Source organism: Nannobrachium achirus (genome assembly GCF_963921795.1).
Source record: "Nannobrachium achirus genome assembly, chromosome: 18".
NCBI classification, from domain to species: Eukaryota; Metazoa; Chordata; class Actinopteri; order Myctophiformes; family Myctophidae; genus Nannobrachium; species Nannobrachium achirus.
In genome coordinates this window covers 14,121,865-14,142,234 of record NC_137825.1, presented here as the reverse complement: position 1 = coordinate 14,142,234, position 20,370 = coordinate 14,121,865, and the positions used below count along the sequence as shown (strand labels likewise).

The 20,370-nt window shown below is 42.1% G+C and overlaps 1 protein-coding gene across 1 annotated transcript in view; it reads right to left on the bottom strand.

Annotated features, from left to right (window-relative positions):
- Positions 1 to 10,189: 10,189 nt before the first annotated feature.
- LOC308302892 (melanopsin-A-like) overlaps positions 10,190 to 20,370 on the bottom strand; it is a gene marked incomplete at both ends in the record, with an annotated part of 68,899 nt that continues 58,718 nt past the window's right edge. The window contains 2 exons of the mRNA XM_080747210.1: positions 10,190 to 10,447; positions 15,910 to 15,981. Coding sequence (XP_080603336.1) covers positions 10,190 to 10,447; positions 15,910 to 15,981 — 330 coding nt within the window. The remainder of the gene's footprint in view (positions 10,448 to 15,909; positions 15,982 to 20,370) is intronic.

Genomic DNA, 20,370 nt, shown 5'->3' with positions numbered 1-20,370 from the left:
TCCAACAAGTCAAACACCAGATTAATCACTAGATTATTCTTCATCATTCACCGCCAACCAGGCTGTTTGTCATCACCAGATTATTCACCCTCATTTCTGGGACACTCAGAGCATGATGGTGAACGACACCATTCCATTTCATATAATTATTATACAGTATTGTCTTTACAAGTCTCAATGAATTGAATACATTGAGACAATCATTGTACCTCTGTAATAACTGCAAACTGTTTATAAAGTATTCAATCACCCCAACAACATGTCAAGCATATTGCATGTCATCCGTTCAGCTGGACAGTGTTTGTTTTTTTACCCCTCAGGCACATTTTTAAGCTGCTGTCTCTATTGTGTGCACGTCATTAAAGGCAGAAAGAAAGGCAGATCTACAAGCCCACAGCGCCTATAGCCACATGACACATGAGCTTGTAGATCTGCTATTTTCCCCCTATTCATCGCAGGACAAAGTAGGCCTACATAATGGCTTATGCGACGTAAGTGGTTTATACAGCACAATGTGTTTGCTTGTGTTTGTAAGACTTTGCTGCTTACATAAATCAGCAGGATTCCAGGAATGATAATGGCCACAGAGGTTCAAAACACTCCTCCTGCATGAAGCCTTTCTTATGGTTGGAACATTCTTTCAAGACTCTCCAGCATCTCTCTCTCAAGGACATGTACGCTCTGCAGGGCTTATTATGCTGGATGGAGATGTTGTCAGAAGGGACGTGCTGGCCATTGGGAAAAGTGGGACAACTCCCGAACGGCCGGTTCATTCTCGGCCGGTCCAGGCCGGGCCATTAGGAAAAAATTAAACTGTTTGCACAAAAGTAAAAATTAAACTGTTTGCACAAAAGTAGTGAAAACAGCAGATCTACAAGCACACAACGCCTCGCACCGCGAGGCGTTGTGTGCTTGTAGATCGGCTGTTTTCACTAGTTTAAATCATTTTTTAAATGATAAATACAAAACAAACGGTTTTGGACATACAAGGTTTCCACCCGACAACAACGGAATATAGGCCTAATTCATGTAATTGGCCCACTGGCTTGTCACTTGTCATGATCTGAAATGGCAAATAGTTGAGTAGCAGCAGCGCTATAGAGAGAGATCTCTCTATAGCGCGCAATGAGGGCCTCTCCAACTCTTTTTCCCGGGCTGAAGCAGGGGCCCAGCACGTCCCTGGTTGTCAGCATGATCTTCAATAGGCCCAGTCCTATAGTCTCCAGGTCTACAGTAATTATGTGCCATTATTTGTTGGTGACTGAATGCAAATGTTAACTTCGCCCTCCATTCCCACCCGTACACTATAGTGTCCTTACTGTCCTATACACTATTGTTTATTGCATTTCTTATTGTTTATTGCGAATCATTCTTAGTCCTCATCGCAGTGAGTGAAGGCTACAGTATACCGTATTTTCCGGACTATAAGGCGCACCGGACTATAAGGCGCACATAATAGACGCTACCGTTGTGTTATGCATCCAACAGATGGAGCTGTGCTAAAGGGAATGTCAATGTCAATGAATGATCCATATATAAGGCGCACTGGATTATAAGGCGCACTGCAGTTTTTTGAGAAAATTAAAGGCTTTTAAGTGCGCCTTATAGTCCGGAAAATACGGTACTCTTTATGGGGTCCAAAGTTAAAACATAATGCAATAGAATTCCACTGCATTGCAAAGAAGATTGAAGAGTATGTGCTCCACTAGATTCTAAAAATTATTACTATCAAGAAATGGCATGCATCCATGTCCAGATACTCAAATAGCTGAGCCAGTGGGCCACATTACAAAAATGGCAAGGGGCCATGTTGATAAAATGAATGACAACATTAATGATACTTGATAACTTCTGTCTTTCACTGGGGCCATTTATCGTCCATCTTAACTGACACCGTTTTCTGGCATCTGACACAAAGTGGTATTGAATTTGCATGAGATGGTAAAATAAATGGTTCTCGTCGTCAATCTTTCAGCTCTTGCTGAGGCTCATCTTTGCTGCTGCTCTGAATGAGTGCACACAAGTTGTGTGCTTGTAGATCGGCTGTTTTCACTAGTTTAAATACATTTTTAAATGATAAATACAAAACAATCGGTTTTGGACATACAAGGTTTCCACCTGACAACGACGCAATATAACTCATGCACAATAATTGGCCCACTGGCTTGTCACTTGTCATGATCTGAAATGGCAAATCTTTGATTTAGATCTCTCTATAGGACGCAATGAGGGCCTCTCCAACTCTTTTTCCCGGGCTGAATCAGGGGCCCAGCACGTCCCTGTCTAGGTCTACAGTAATTATGTGCCATTATTTGTTGGTGACTGAATGCAAATGTTAACTTCGCCCTCCGTTCCCACCCGTACACTATAGTGTCCTATACACTATTGTTTATTGCATTTCTTATTGTTTATTCACGAATCATTCTTAGTCCTCATCGCAGTGAGTGAAGGCTACAGTATACTCTTCCTGGGGTCCACATGAAGTTAAAACATAATGCAATAGAATTCCACTGCATTGCAAAGAAGATTGACGAGTATGCACTCCACTAGATTCTATGAATGATTACTATCAAGAAATGGCATGCATCCATGTCCAGATACTCAAATAGCTGAGCCCATGGGCCACATTACAAAAATGGCAAGGGGCCATGTTGATAAAATGAATGACAACATTAATGATACTTGATAACTTCTGTCTTTCACTGGGCCATTTATCGTCCATCTTAACTGACGCCGTTTTCTGGCAACTGAAACAAAGTGGTATTGAATTTGCATGAGATGGTAAAATAAATGGTTCTCGTCGTCAATCTCTTGCTGAGGCTCATCTTTGCCGCTGCTCTGAATGAGTGCACACAGTTTTCCCTTCCTGGATGATTGATGTGATAGTAATGCAATTAGGCTAAAGATAAGATAACAAAGTTATTTTTGTTTTTTGTTTTGATTGATTGGTGCCATGGGCCGGAACTGAGTTTGAGTATCACTGTCTAGTGCAGGGGTTTTCAAACTGTTTTGACTCAGGGTAACCCTAATAACCTTTTCATCCACGGCACCCCTGAGTTAGACTGTTCATTTTTGGAATCTTACGTCATATTAGAGAAATGTCCATTTCCATCAGAACCGACTGAAAATAACGTTATACATGACGTTTAACCACTTGAACCCCAGCATGCCTATTCTGGGGGGAAGGTTCACCTAAAATAGCCGATCTACAAGCTCACAACGCGCCACGTTGTGACGCGTTGTGACGCGTTGTGAGCTTGTAGATCGGCAATTTTTGGTGACGAGAGTTGTCGTAGATGGAAAAATAACTCGTCAAGTACAGTGCAAATCAGGTCTGTTTTACTAAGCATAGTGAAGTGATATTGATGAATTCCAAATATTATCAAATTATCTCGCGGCACGCCTGGACTGGCATCACGGCACCCCAGGGTGCTCCGTCACCCACTTTGAAAACCCCTGGTCAGGGACGTGCTGGGCCCCTGATTCAGCCTGGGAAAAAGAGTTGGAGATGCCCTCATTGCGCGCTATGGAGAGAGATCTCTCTCTATAGCGCTGCTGCTACTCAAAGATTGGCCATTTCAGATCATGACAAGCCAGTGGGCCAATTGCTGTACATGAGTTATATTTTGTCGTTGTCGGGTGGAAACCTTGTATGTCCAAAACCGTTTGTTTTGTATTTATCATTTTAAAAATGATTTAAACTTTAAGCACACAACGCCTCGCAGCGCGAGGCGTTGTGTGCTTGTAGATCTGCTGTTTTCACTACGTTTGTGAAACAGCCTTATATGATGAAGCAGGGCTTTGCTTTGCGAAAATATAAATTTGAAACTTGGAGATACAAGGTTTCTGCCCGACAGTGACAATTTACTTTGTTGGCCGCCCAGCCCCCAAAATGGAACGAAGGCCAACATTTTATTTTTATTTTTTTTCCTAATGGCCGGCCTGGACCGGCAGGGAATGAACCGGCCGTTCGGGAGTTGTCCCGCTTTTCCCAATGGCCAGCACGTCCCTGCCCCTGTAGTGTACAAAAATAAAAATAATATAAAAAAGAGACAGTCAGTCAGTGCTACAGTAGCCATGCTACAGTAGGCCAGGTGGGATGTCAGTCAGTCAGTCAGTCAGTCAGTCAGTCAGTCAGTCAGTCAGTCAGTCAGTCAGTCAGTCAGTCAGTCAGTCAGTCAACCTACCTACCTAAGTACTTTGCACACTGTTGTCCTCTCCAGGTCGTCCTCAGACAAGCCTTCCATCTTCGCTTCCAGTCATCCCGGTTCTCCATACATCCTGCCTGCAAGGAGGGCTAGCCGGTGGCTGGTGGCAGTATCTGAAAGCAGAGAGTAGCAAGCAGGAGAAGCATGCAACATGCACCAACTACAAGCACTTCCACACAGTACTACTGCACTGACGCATCACACACAAATCCTGGGTGCTGGCATTCTAACCCCTCCAGAAACTTCCAGTCCCCAACTTTTAAACCGCTAATGGTTCCCATATACAGTACAGTAGAATACTGAATAAAATAAATCATGTTTCAAATTATTCCAAAATATGTCACAATTTGGGGAAAGTATTTAGAAGAAAATTGAGACAGCAAAATATCTCAAGAACTCGTAATATATTCTGTGGTCCTAAATCAGTAATTGATTTGGAAGTTTTATATTTCTCGGCCATCCCGAGACACAAAGAGACAGACATTAGAGCATTCATTAATACTTTTTTTATTTAGAAAAATAAATAAAAACACCAAAGAAAACATCCATAACAAATCAACATTAAAACATCTTAGAACATCATTTGAAATAGTTTTTTTTTGTGCCATTCTGGCATCATTATAGCATCATTTGTTTATTTTTGTATATATTTAGTTATTCACTTATTTATCAATGATTTGTTCTTCACACACACACACACACAATCTTCATCATCGTATACAGTATTGCACGACATCGGGCAACACGATGGCTCTGTGTCCGCCCCAGTCCGATTTGCACTTGGTTGCTCGGCGATGTCGCGCATACCATGAATACCAAATCTACAAGCTCACAACAGGTCTATACTGGCATGGCCAGACAAAAATATCATTGCGTAGATATAGTGTGCCAACGGTAACACAATAGGGTATATGCACATAGCCATTTTGTTCTACTTCCGGGTGTCTTTCGACTTCCTTCACAGGTGTTTCTGATGATACTAATCAAGGGTCTGTTCCATTCTGGTCAAACAGAGTCAGGGTGCTGATATTGTGAACGTTGGCTCTGCTACACCAGTGGGTCTCAAAGTGTCCTTGAGTGGGTTCCAAATGTCCCCATACAGGTGTGCAACTCTGAGAGTGTACAAATGGAGTGTCGATCACATGACTGTCGAGATACTGCCTACCGATTTGTAGGATTTTTGGACAAAATCTGTAAGAGTAGTGCACAGAAATGTGTTTTGCGAACATCGGCCACTAGGTGGCGCTAGAAAAGGCCCATTTGAAAAATTTAGGGCAGAGGTTCTAGATTGGCATCCAGGGAATGTGTGTGCTCACTTTGGCGGCGACTGAGATTAGGTGCTCACAAACTGCGAGGACGCACGCACGGACGGACGGACGCACGCACGCACGGACGGACGGAGGCCGGAGGGGAAAACATACTCTCCCCCATGCCTTCGGCTGGTGGAGACAATAAATCAAACAGAGCCTTAATTAGTATCATCAGAAACACCTGTGAAGGAAGTTGAAAGACACCCGGAAGTAGAACAAAATGGCGTATATGCATATACCCAATTGTAGTCCTAGAGCGGACATATTTTGGGTCAAACACAGGTGTTTCAATTGTTTGATTGGCATAGAACTAATGCTCTACTCCAATCAGAACACCTGTGTAAGGCTGCGTTGACCCAAGAAATGGCCGCTCTAGAACTACATATTGGCACACCCTATTAGTCCAGAATCTCTGTGTGGAACCCTGCATTTCCAAAGGTCCTGGTGATAAACCCACCCCCACATGTGCATACTGGGCCCTGATTGGTCCCTCACTACTTCAGAGGGAGTGAAATCCAATCACAACTGAGCAGTTCCAGATCAAATCTGCCAGGGGCATTTTTTTAATATATATTATTTTTTTAATGGCAGATTCATCTGGCTCACACTGTGAGCTTGCAGATCGGCTATTTTCGGCGCGCGACACGCTGCGTATACAAGCAAGTTTAAAATCAGAGGTTATACTGCCTTCGCTTGTAAGACCTCACATCAGCTTGTGCATCGTTTTTTACAGAACATAAACATAAACAGTATGTATAGAGTCACATTTTGATTCTTCCAACATCTGAATACAATCATAGTCGAGGACGCAGCAGTCCACTTAAACGCCATTCGCTGTTTGAGCCCCTTGAGTTCCTCAAGGCTCTTTACCAGTGTTTACTAGTGACCTTTCTGTTTTCTCGCTGCATTAAATATCTTCAGAGATCTACGATCTTGTAGATCTGATATTTCCCCCCCAAATTGATCATCTTTGAACTGGGGACCCCCCACCCTGACGCAAGCACTTTGTAGGAGTTAGATAGATAGATAGATAGATAGATACCTTTATTATCCCAAGGGGGAAATCCAGTATCAGGAGTTGAGGCATTTACATTTAGTTTGACTCAGTTCCCACAGATAAATATTGTGGAAATAGCCGATCCACAGCACAAGCTCACAGTGTTGTTGTAGATCAGCTATTTCAACAATTCTTCTCATTCTTATATTATTTGACAATTTGGCCAATGTTTGACCAGTTTTTATAGTATAGCTTGTTGATTACTTTTGATGTAGTAATGCTATTTTTTCCTTTTCCTTCCTTCTTTCTACGGGTAATAAAAAAGTCCTTACATTGTCACTTCACTGTCATCGATGCCCACCGCAAGCCAGCATGGCGATGACCCGGCCCTGCACATATGCACAGCGCACACATGCACACATGCACGCACACACATACGCAGAGCTTATCAGAGTGACATTGTGTGTTTAGGGCAGTGGGCCAGGGCTGCATTAAGAGTAAACCACTTAACGCTGCCCTTCGGACTAATCAAACACCAACCTGTGAGTGACCCCGTAAACACACACACACAGGGGCGTCACAAGGGGTAGGAAAGTGGGACTGAGTTACCAGGGCCCAAGGTGGAGGGGCCCTAGTAACTTCGTTGCCGCGCTGTGAGCTTGTATATCTGCTATTTTTGAAAAGTCGTGAAAACATGTGTGCAAATCTTTGAATATGTATTTTTTAAGCGAACATTTGTAATTCAAATTTTGCTTTCCGGGGGGGTCCCTGGAACTAAATATTTTGAGATGGGGGGTCCGTGGCCAAATTCATATCATTTTGGGGGTCCTTCACATGAAAAAGTTTGAGCACCACTGACATAGAAACATTAAGTTTCTTGCACACATTTTCACGATTTTTCAAAAATAGCAGATCTACAAGCTCGCAGCGCGGCACTCGGTGCCGCGCTGTGAGCTTGTATATCTGCTATTTTTCAATAGTTAACATTCATGGGGGGCCCACAGTGAATCCTTGTACCCAGGGCCCAGAATTTGGTGTGACGCCCCTGCACACACACATACGCACAGTTATAAGAGGTCAGCTGAGTGAGGTGACCCGTTGACAGTACAAGTATTATGCTGATGTGTCCAACAGCCACCCTGCACTGTCTGTGACCAGGAATGGAGAAGTCATTGAGCCAGAGAGGGAGGGAACTTTCCGCCAGGGTTGAACCGGTTCACTTATTTTTTCCAGGCTAATGTTGAACCAGTTCAGTGTTGTTTCCACTGAAAATGAATTGGTTCAGAACCCTGAAAGTTGGTTCGGAACTGGAACCAAAAAACGAAAAAAGGTTCTGTGAAAGCACCGAGGTTCCAAGGATCTAGAACGGAACCGGTTCTAGAAGCAGAGTTGTTTTGGCCTGAAGTGTGGGCTCCTTGAAGGAGTTCCAGGCTGTCACTGTCAGCCAAATTGATCAATATTCTCATCAAAATCAGTTAAACCGCTTCAACCCAATGTTGTACTTCGGCTATAAAAAAGAAAAAAAGAAGAAAAGCCGACACGTTGTGAGCTTGTAGATTGGCTATTTAAAAATAAATATTCATGGGGGTGCCTTCCCTGGCACACTTATAGATGGGGGTCTGCGGCCAATTACATATCAATTTGGGGGGTCCTTGACATGAAAAGGTTTGAGAGCCACAGACCCAAACATCTCAACTGGATTCCAGTTCACACGTTCTCCAACGCGGAGAGAGCCACGGTCAGGACTCACGACATCTGCAGAACAAAGCGCCATCGATCCTTCACGCTGCCTTTGTTCAGTCTCACAGGCTTTGTTTGTTCTGTGCAGAATGAAACATCACGGTCTGTTAGGTTGGGAAATGTCAACCACTTAATCCCACCTAATGGATGGCATTTTATAGTGCTTTTCTAAGCAAGTTGCGAACGCAAAGCGCTTTACAACGGTCCATTCATTCATACATTGGGAAGTGAAGCGGCGAACAGCCGACGCCAGCAGCGTCCTCACTTCGCACGTTCACGGTGGAAAGTTAAAAGAGTAGTTCACCTTTGTTTCTAACAATTACTCACCCCGTGGAGACTTGAGATGTGTACGTTTTTAAAGCCCTGCTTCATCACACAAGGCCGTCGCACAAAGGTAGTGAAAACAGCAGATCTACAAGCACACAACGCCTCATTTTTAAAATGATAAATGCAAAACGAACGGTTTTGGACATACAAGGTTTTCACCCGACAACGACGATATGTTTTAGTTTTTGTCCCATTCCAAAGCCAATAATTTGATTTTAATAAATGTACCCCCATTGATTCCGGATGGCAGAATCAATGGGCCTACAAAGAGTCTCCTCAAATTATTGACTTAGGAATGCGACAAAAACTAAAAAACATTTTTGAACTCAAGTCTCCATGGTAATTGATAGGAAAAAAAGTCATTTTGGAGGTGAACTACTCCTTTAACACCGACCGACTCATTGAAGGCAATGTGGGGTTCAGTGTCTTGCCCAAGGACACTTCGACATGTGGACAGGAGGAGCCGGGATTCGAACCAGCGATCCAAGGATCATTGGATGACCTGCTCTACCTCCTGAGCCACAGCCACCCCACCTGGACACTTCCAAACCCTTTGCAAAATAGCCCATCTACAAGCTCACAATGCAATTTTGGAAAATCATTACACAGGATGCGCACACTCACACTGATATATACAAACGCACATGCACACACGCACGCACGCACGCACACACACACACACACACACTCTCACGTTCACAGTTTTGGTACAAAAAAAGACAAAGAAAGGAGCAACTTCTGGTTTTGGGGTGGAAAAGATAAGGTTGTGAGAATCTGCACGCACGTTGTTACGTGCGGACACGACCACGCAGTCTTAAGCACTGGCTCTCAGTGTTTGGTCCGGGGACCACCAGGGACCCAAACGGGCCCTTACGGGACTGTAACTCTGAGTGAGTACAAAAGGAACCAAATGGACCCTTAGGTCCACATAGAGAGCCTTCTATGTGGCCGGATGGAAAAAAAGGTATTTACAGGGGTGCCCTGAGACGAACATTTTTTGAGAACCACTGCCTTACTTACGGGTCCATTTGGTTCCTGTCGTACATTCTCAAGAGTTAAATAAAGTAGGCTATTTTACAGTGTAGATTGTGGTCCCAGGAGATATAACCTTTTTTCCCATCAAATGGGGGCCCATGGTCTAACGCATATCAAACCGAGGGGTCTTTCGAAAAAAAAAAGTTGAGAATCGAGTGGTCTTCTTAACTCATTCAAAGACTGCCCACAACGTCAAGTGGGGTTGGGGGTTAGCGAAGAGCTCCATCTAGTGTAAAAAAAAAAATAAGTCGTAGTCACAGTCCCACAGAAAACGTCATCCATCGCAACGTGAGATCTCCATCCTATTTCCTGTTGAATTATTTCGCGGAAATGCCTGATATCTTGGCTCCTGTGTTTACGTTGCAAGTTTCGGGCGAGAGATGATGTTTTCAACGGCCCATAGCTAGAGAACCGACGGTCGCTTTTTTTTGCAGAAAGCACAGAGATGACCTCCGTCTTCACCAACCATCGAGGGACCGACTAGAGATAAATATTCTGTGACTACTTGATAACGGGCGGCAGTGGTTGGTATTGGTACAGTATGTGTGTATTTACTCTGGCCGATAAGCGAGTCAAGGGCTGTATCTGGTAAGGAGGTGCGTCAACGGCGCCGTTCCCAGCTGGACTATGTCCAGCGGTTCCTTCACCACGGAGACGGAGGCAGAGAAGGAGGCCCGGGCGGGGGTCCTCGGGGGTCCACAGAAACAGGGCTGAGCGTGGTGCGAGGAGGGGGGGCAGGGGCTGGACATGGAGGTGACGATGACGGACGAGGGCGACGATGACGACACCGCGATCGCTGCTGACCCCTTCTCCTCCATCACGTTGTCCAACTGCAGCCGGGGGAGGGGGGGGAGGAGAGAGAGAGAGAGAGAGAGAGAGAGAGAGAGAGAGAGAGAGAGTGAAAGAGAGAGATGAGTAGTCATAGAGCGACAGTGGTGGGGAAAGTAGGCTACTCACTCACATTCATTACTTAAAGGGCCTACACCATGCTTTTAAAACTATATTTTTTGTATAAATATAATGCTCAAAATTGAGTCTTAGACAGGTTTTAACCCTCAACAAACACTCTGACCATTCTTTTTGTTTGTTCTAGCTCTACTATAATGAGGCTCTCCAGCTGCAATACCAAAACGGCCTCTGTTTGCTCAGGGGCGCATCTAGTGGGGTTTTTCCAGAAAAAAAAAGTTTTTTGAAAAAAAAAGTTTTTGAAAAAAAAAAATTCAGTTTTTTGAAAAAAAAAAAAATTTTTTGGAAAATTTTTTTTGAAAAAAAAAGTTTTGAAAAAAAAAGTTTTGAAAAAAAAAGTTTTGAAAAAAAAAGTTTTGAAAAAATTTTTTTTTGAAAAATTTCTTTTTTTTACTTTTTGACAGTTTTTGAAAAAAAAAAATTTTTTTAAATATTTTTTTGAAAAAAAAAGGTTTTGAAAAAATTTTTTTTTTTAATTTTTTTTGACTGAAAAAAAAACGGGAAACGCGTGTGACGTCACATGCGTCAACTCTCAGAACAGCACTGTTCTGAGAACCCGTGTAAAGCTTTTCATCTCTGTCTTCCCAAAACCAGAGAAAGACACAATGTACAGAAACTAGAAATTCGCGGCGGCTGTGCCGCCGCTCCATTCCTAGGACTTCGCGCCCTCCGGGCGCTCAGGCAGGACTGCTCTATATTTGATCATTGATGCTTGTCTTGTAGCGGGGACTCTGCTGCCGTGCTCTGCACTCACTTGTGGAGGCAGCAGCAGCAGCTGCACATGCAAACACAGTGGTGTCAAATTTCACTCTCTCTCTCTCTCGCTTGCCCGCCCCCCCTCCCCTGTTGCCTCCTCTCTCTCGTGCTTAGCGAATGAGCAGACGGCATAGGGTTAGGGGCTGTATTCCTTACGTCCTAGACAACGACTACCTATGAGTTGAAGTCGATGTAAAGGGGGCGTTAATGGGCTTGGAAGTGGGATGCGGCAATAGGAGGAATGTATATATAAGATAGGACTTTGTGAGGATAGAAGGTGCCAGTGGGACCCCAAAAAAAGGTTTTAAAATAGAAAAAGTGAAAATTCATGGTGTAGGTCCTTTAAGTAAAAGTATCAATACTGCAACATAGAAATACTCTGTTACAAGTAAAAGTCCGGAATTCAAAATAAATCAAAATATCAAAATATCCTTAAAGGACTAGTAAATATAAATATTTTTGAAAACATGTTTTAGGAAATCTCTATGTGAAAAATTAGGACCCCTAGGGGATCCTCAGAGTTACTACAGGGGGTTCTCCAAATCTTTCAGTGACAGAAACCTTTTTTTTATATTAACCACTTGAACCCTAGCGTCCATAATATATTCTGAGAACTTTCGTCAAAAATAGCAGATCTACAAGCTCACAACGCCTCGCAGCGGGAGGCGTTGTGAGCTTGTAGATCGGCTATTTTCGGCAAAGAGGTTTGGTATAGAGGGGAAAAAGAGCAGACTAAGTACAGAGTGAAAGGTCAAGTTTATTAAGTATGGACGGTTCAAATGGTTAAATATCTGAAAAATACAAATGGACATGAATCCAAAATACACTGATGATTGTGCTGTCAAACAATGAAACTATATGGAATCTATGAAAAAGTTGTGGGGGTCCCTGCTTCATCTCTCTCTCAACTAAGGGGTCCTTGGCCTGATAACGTTGAAGACCCCTGGTGGTCTATGGAGCTGAGCTGTGGGGTGGGGGAGGGAGGGAGAGGTCAATAGAGCTCCTCTCTCCACTTGACCTGCCAGCGTCAAGACATGAAACAGAGGGAGCCCATCAAAGGGAGCTGATCGGCGAGAAGAATGAACACTTCTAACCACGCTGTCAGACAGATCAATACTAGCACACAAAACCTGACTCCACACGACAGCCACCGTTCCATTGCGCAAGACAAAGACAAATCTGGGTTTAGTTTTGAAACATTAAAACAGGGTTTAGACAGGAAAACTCATGTCAAAGTAGATTTAACCATTTATTGCGACCGTCAGGTCGCAAGTTACTATGAAAAGCTCCACCGGCTGTCCGTCAGTCAGTCTGTCTGTCTGTCAGTCCGTCAGTCCGTCCCTCCGTCAGTCCGTCCCGTCCCGTCACGTCACGTCATGTCACAGTTTTGGCCCTACTCTTATCTCTGGCACCGTTGCCCCTATCCATGCCAAACTTTGCACACACACTCCTTGGCTGGCAAACCTCCAGCCCTGATTTCTCACATGGTCCTCTTCTTGCGCCACCATGAGGCCGATTTTTGTAAAACACATTTTTGGACACTGCTCCTACAGATTTTGCCCTAAAATCACGGAAAGCGGTACACAGTATCTCCAAAGTCATGTCATCAACATGGATCTGTCCCATTTCCCATATTCCCTCCTGATGGCCTCCCCTAAGTAACAAGAAATCTTGTGAAATAAAATGTCGCCAGCCAATCATCAAGGACAACGATACACAAAATAAGAAGAAGTTTGGCTACTAAAGTTCTAAAGTTTGTGTTTGTAATCTCCCGATTAGGGAGTCTTACTGGTTGCATGAATGGAATACAGTTAATCTTTGCGTTAAAGGGCTCAGAGATGTTCCCTGAATTTTATTCGAGCAGCTTGCTATGCAAAATCACAGAATGCTAAGCAAAACCCCCCAAAGGGATACAAGAGCAGAACAATAGCAATACATTGACACATAAACTTGAATCAACAGACGTAATCACAAGTATTTGAGCTTGTTCCAGCAGCTAGCAGCGTTTGTCCAAGGCTTTGGATAAAACCATGGGTAGAGAAAGTGAGACGTATTTAAAGGAGCCTTCCCTACTGAACGAGAGCTTTGATTGGAGTAAGACAGAGTGACGTAATGACCAGCAGATATGTGAATGAGGAATATGAAAAGAGCTGACTGACAGCTGAAGCTGACTACAGCTGGGCGGGGCTAGACTCTTGTTTCCTGCCTAAACTACACTGCCCTACAAAGGCAGAGTGCAGTAACTACGTTTTCGAATTTCACCAAAAAATGGGTTTAAAAGTGTTACAGCTTATCAGCCAAATGAGATAAAGATATAAAAGTGATATTACACTGATTGTACATCTGTTCTTGAGGTAACTGTTCATCCCCCAATATCATGAAGGCTAATTTGACGGTTGGGCGACACAAATAAGTTGGTGTGTCCCAAAACGTAGTTACTGCACTCTGCCTTTAGTTTGTAGGGCAGTACAGTAAAGCTTCATTTCCTATCTATGAGGCCTCAATTCATATGTATATATAGTATAGATCTACAGTAGCAGCACCTAAAGCCTTCCATTAAGCCAGCCCTGATTGCCAGGTGTGACGCGTTTTGAGCTTGTAGATCGGCAACTTTTGCTACTTTTGAATTTGAATCCTGAAAAGTAAACGTTTTGGACATACCGGTATGAGGTTTCCACCCGACAGACACGATATGAAAATAATTATGTATAATAATAATATTTCCTTCTATAAAATACTGACGTGAACCAACATTTTACAGCCCTGAAAATACACAGAGGTGGAAAAAGTACTCAAATGTTTTACTTAAGTAAAAGTATCAATACTGCAATGTAGAAGTACTCTGTTACAAGTAAAAGGCCTGTGTTCAAATGTTACTTGAGTAAAAGTACAAAAGTATTGGCATCAAAATATAGTTGAAGTACCAAGTAAAAGTACTAAAATGTTTAAAAATAGCCGATCTACAAGCTCACAATGCGTCGCGATGGGACGCGTTGTGAGCTTGTAGATGAGGTATTTTCAAATTTCCTACGTATAAAATAGGGCTACAAGTGATTCAAGTATGTTTCATCATATTATAATTGATATCTGTAGTAATCAACAGATCAAGTAACTAGTAACTAAAGTTTTCAAATAATTATAGTGGAATAAAAGTACAATATTTGGATCTGAGATGTAATGGAGTAGAAGTAAAAGTATGGGGAAATGGAAATGCTCAAAGAAAGTAATAATTCCTCAACATTGTACCTAAATACAGTACTTAAAGGAGTGGTGACGCGCCCCGAAATTTAACATTGTGCTGCAGTAGGTCACGTGGTCTTTCTCCAAACAGTCTGAAAAGGAGGCGGGGCCGTATCAGTTAGTAGTGAATGTATAGAAAGTACTACTTTCAGTACAGTAACAATAAATTAATTTGATTGGGTAATTTAACATGGGGGTACATTACATCATTAAAGAAATTGGCTAATTTGATAGCAATAATTAGCTGTTTTGGCCATGTCACCCGACCTTCAAGTAAATGTACTTAGCTAGCTACTTTACTTTACACCAATGAAAATACAGCATATAATTGTTCTGTTGTCTATACTATAGTCAGCCTCCTCCTGGAGAAGCAAAAAATATGTCACCTTTCACCTCTACCCATGTGTTTTTGTTCATATCAGTGATCGGGCCCTTAACCGTTTTCTTTTTATGTTCATGTGTTTGTGTTTGAGCACTCTTCTGGTCCCCGAGGACCAATCAATCCCATCTATGGGCAAAAGAATTACCCAGTTATCATCGCATAAATCACATAAAAGCGATGGTTTGAACTTTTATCTCCTCCTGCTGTGCTTTCCTTTCCTTTGCTCTTTGTCTTTCTTTCCAGTCCTTTATATTTACCAGCCTGGATTGATAATGAAGACAGGAAAGCAGGGAGAGAATACTAAATAGCACTGGGCTGAATGATAAAGACAGCTTGGATTAACTGGATTAGGGCCCTAAAAACCAAAAGAAACGTGAAGCGATAAAAAAAGAGGGATACGCCATCTGTGTTTGTAACCACACGATGAACTGTTGCTCTGAGCAAGTACTGCACACAATTCAGTTTTTATTTTTTTAACTTTACTGCAGTACTTCCAATTTTAAATACATCTACTGTGGTTTTCCGGAAGTTAGTGGTTTACGAGGCTACTACTGCGGTATATCACAGAGGCAAGTATGAAAGTTTGAAAACTTTATTTACTAGTTTCTTGGTCCAAAACATACACTTCCCTATACACAGTATACTTCGGCAATTTGAAAATAATCTCCAAGCTCACAATGCATTGCAAAGTGACCGGGTGTGAGTTTGTACATCTGGTATTTTCAAATTATTCGTATACGGTACGTAATTTAATCATTACAAAAATTTTACTTTTTGTCATATCAAGGTGGAACTACAGTACTCCTTTAGCTTTAAGACATTGTTGACAAACAGAAAGACGGCTGTGATTGGTGCATTCTTATCATCACAGAACAGAAAGACGAATGTGATTGGTTCGTTCTTATCATCACAGAACAAGAAAGACGGATGTGATTGGTGCGTTCTTACCGCAGCAGGAAGCCGGCTGAATGGTGGTAAGCTGATGTTTGACATGGAGATGTCTTCAGCCTCCATCAGAGTCTGCACAGAGCGCACACACACACACACACACACACACACACACACACACACACACACACACACACACACACACACACACACACACACACACACACACACACACACACACACACACACACACACACAGCAACAAAGTGTCAAATCTGGCATTACAACACAATCAAGGCCCGCCAAAATACATTTTAATTGACTAAAACTACATGAACACGTCCACTGATACGGCCCCATCAGGTAAATACTATAGGCAGGGGCGTCACAAGGGGGGGACTGAGTTACTAGGGTCCAAGGAGGTGGAATTATTTTATACTTTACCTATTGAAAATTGCAGATATACAAGCTCACAGCACGGCACCGAGTGCCAAGCTGCGAGCTTGTAGCGAGCTTGTAGATCTGCTATTTTTTAAATGTCGTGAAAATGTGTGAAAATCTTTGAATATTATGTTTTTTGTAAGTGAAGATTTGTTTCTGGGTGGTCCCTGGAACTAAATATTTTGAGATGGGGGTCCGTGCCCAAATACATGTCACTTTGGGAGTCCTTCACGTGAAAAAGTTTGAGCACCACTGACATGCTCAGTGCCGCGCTGTGAGCTTGTATATCTGCTATTTTTCAGTAGTTTAAGGGCCCAGAATTTGGTGCGACACCCCTGACAATAGGAAAGCCTTGTGGCAGTCAACGTGTTAAAATCCACACTGGAACCAATGAACCCATTTGAACCAGTTCATTGGTAAAAATGTAAAAATGTCACATTCTACACTCCTCTCTCCAATCAATCATGGAGGTTCATTATGTCACTCACCGAGGTCATTATGGTTAATCCCTAGCATACCTTTCCCATTCAACATGATACCTTTTCTCAATGGAAAACGTATGTTTGAGGGGGGAAAAAACAACTCATGGACACCAACACAAAATGTTCCAAAAGAGGAGAGGTGAACCTGGATGTCACCACAACACAACACACTACTAGATCTGTGGTTCTAAACCTTTTAGAAATAGTTACCTACTAATTCAGATATTTGCAGCCCAACCCAGCTGAATCCAGTGCTGCCCACAAGGAGCGCGAGGGGGAGGGGAGCAGTGATAGCTGGAGCGGGGAATCGTACCTGCGACCTCTGGGGCCTCCGGAGTCCTAGGTATGGTCCTAGGTATGGACACTAACCACTCAGCCATCACTGCCATAAATAATCATATTTTAACTGGGCACCCATCTGCTTACAACGCCGTTGTGAGCATGTAGATCGGCTACTTTCACAATTTCTGCCTCTAATATTTGACAATTTGGCCAATGTTTAATTAGTTATTTTAGAGGTATTAAAAATTCCTTAAATTGTCACTTTAGAAATGTGACACACGTAAACTTTAAGTTGGTTTGTTTGCTGTTGAGTGAGAAAACAATGTTGCACATTAAGTTAATCATCTGGGAACGGCCCCAAAATAACCCACAGGTTGAGAACTACTGCACTAGATCACAGTTTCTCAAACTGGTTGCCGTGAAGTCAATCCAGATAGCCGCAGAATACATTAATAATATTGAGAATTGACCAATGAAACTGGTCTCAGGATACAAGTCCAAAGACAATGAACATTTTAAGAGATATAAATGTATGCTACCAACTGCAGTAGATCATAATTTTAATGTTGTGGACTTGTGGTCTCCATCATCATCATTAAGGACATATAAGAATAGCAACAATCGTTAGCACGATAAATAGTATGACATACTATAAATGAGTCAAATATGCCATGAACATAGGAAGAGTGAGGAGAAAACATTTGGGTTGCTGTGGATGAAAAAGTTACAGTATATCCAAAAGAAGAGCCAAAAGCTTTTGAGAATCACTGCACTGCATTGACACACACACACACACACACACACACACACACACACACACACACACACACACACACACACACACACACACACACACACACACACACACACACACACACACACACACACACACACACACACACACACACACAAAATAAATGGAGAAGGGGTGTCAATAACAGCATTTAGCCACTATAGAAAATGTGTAGTTTTAGATAACCACGAAACATATACGGTATGAACCACTTTATTATACACATTTCGGCTATTTGGAAATAGCCACCAGATCTACATGCTAATTTTTTTTTTACTATACTATACATTTGAAAACGGTTGAAACAGGACATTCTGCCCAATTTTGGTACTTTAAGTACATTTTGAATACTGGACATGTATAATACTTTATTATGTATTTCTATATTGTGGTATTGGTACTTTTACTTAGGTAAAATAAAATCACGGCCAGTGTGCTATTATGGAATACGTAGGAGACGGTGGGGGAAGGAGTGCTTGTTTTCGGTTCACCAGCGTCGGCAGGTTATAGCTACTCACCAGCGTCACGGTTACTGAGGTTAGGGTTTGGGTTAGGTTTAAGCATAGTTAACACTTATGTTGCAATGATTTTTTCCGGCCAATGTCCCGCGTTGCCATGGTTACCATAGACTTCCATGTAATTGTGCAATTGTGTAAAAAGTGCACGCCCATGCCTAGATGATGCACCACGTGTGTGCAGGCTGTTCACAGCTTTCAAACAAAAAAATCCGCTTGGAAATCCGTTCAGGCATTCATGATTTATGAGCCATTATGTTTTCTTCAGATGTAAACAAACATGGCTGCCATGTTTGAAAGAATGGGTTGGTATGGGGGTTAAACATGCAATTTCACGATCGCGATCATGCCTAACACATTTCTGGAGGTCCAAAAAAAAATTAAAAAAAAAAAAAAAAATGAAAAAACTATTTTTTATTTTTTTTCAAAAACGGCCCAAACTCGGGAAACTCGGGGTTGGCACAGCACTAGTACCAATACAAACTCGGGAAACTCGGGGTTGGCACCAGATGTGTTAACATGGACCCATGCGGTCCATGTGACCACAGCCGAGCGCTCCCGACCTCCGTTCCAGCCAATCACAAGCGGCGCCTTGTAATTTATTCAACCCCGTCTCCTACGGATTCCATTATCGCGCCCAGTGTGAAGTGAGCGGTGCTTTTTATGAGGGACATACAGTACATACGTACTGTACATACCAGCAAGAGGCTGAGAAGCGATCTTGGTGGATTCATATTTCGCCATAGATGGTATGGATAATTAGTCTAGTAAATCTAGGGAAGAAATACACTCAGGTTGGACAAAATTTTATTATTTCGTTTTTCAACTGATTCTGTTTGGAAATTAGGTCTACTAGCCAGGATAACAAATCTACCATGATCTGCTCACTGCAAATACCCACAGTGGCCAAATCAAGTTGGGCTCCCATCGACTTTCTATACAGGAGGAAAATACCCAGAAAGAAAAAAAGCTTTAAGTAGGATGTGAGGGGTCTAACTAGGGGTTTGTCATCTGAATCCATTGCAAGCATTTGTTTTGCACAAAAAACATTACTTGGGCTAAAAATGGTCCCAGAAAATGATGGTTAAGTGATGAAAAGTGATGAGTCATCAAAAATAAATCATCTTTTGTTGGCGTTTTCTGGGGCCAATGAATGTTTTTTGTGCAAAACAAATGCTTGCAATGGATTCAGCATCATGACAAACCCCTAGTTAGACCCCTCACATCCTACTTAAAGCAGATTTCTTTTTTCTGGGTATTTTCCTCCTGTATAGAAAGTCGATGGGAGCCCAACTTGATTTGGCCACTGTGGGTATTTGCAGTGAGCAGATCATGGTAGATTTTTTATCCTGGCTAGTAGACCTAATTTCCTAACAGAGTCAGTTGAAAAACTAAATAATACAATTTTGTCCAACCTCTGCCTTAATTTTATCGGACTAAATGTTTGGACTGGACAGTTAGAATATGCTTCCTTTTCCAAGGAGGGAAGAAAAAAAAATAGTTTGAGGTAGAAATGTATCGCCTTAAAACCAGTCCAGGGATATCATTGTGTTGTTATTAGCTGTTCAACAACAGCTACACTTATTGGAACTTCAGACTTATTAATTGGGGTCTTGTTATTAATTAATAATTATTATATATTCATTAATTACAAAAGGCAATAAAAAGCAGTATTAATATATATTGAAATTCTTTATTTAGGATTAACCCCTTGAGATGAACCATCTCGTTTTCAAGGAGCTCCTTCTACAAAATACACTTTTTTCACATTTAGACAAGAAGTGTACAGACAATTCGATCAACATACAAAACAAACAGAACAGTAAACAAAACAGTAAACAAAACAAAACAAAACATACACAACAAACAGCCACAAAAGTACACATATAGCACATATATAATCATTTCGTTATAGATCTATTGTAGTGATGAATGAGCAAAACATGATGATTAGTTAAAACAAGAACAGGTGGTCTCAAAGTGAGAGGACAGTGTGGTTTTAAATAGT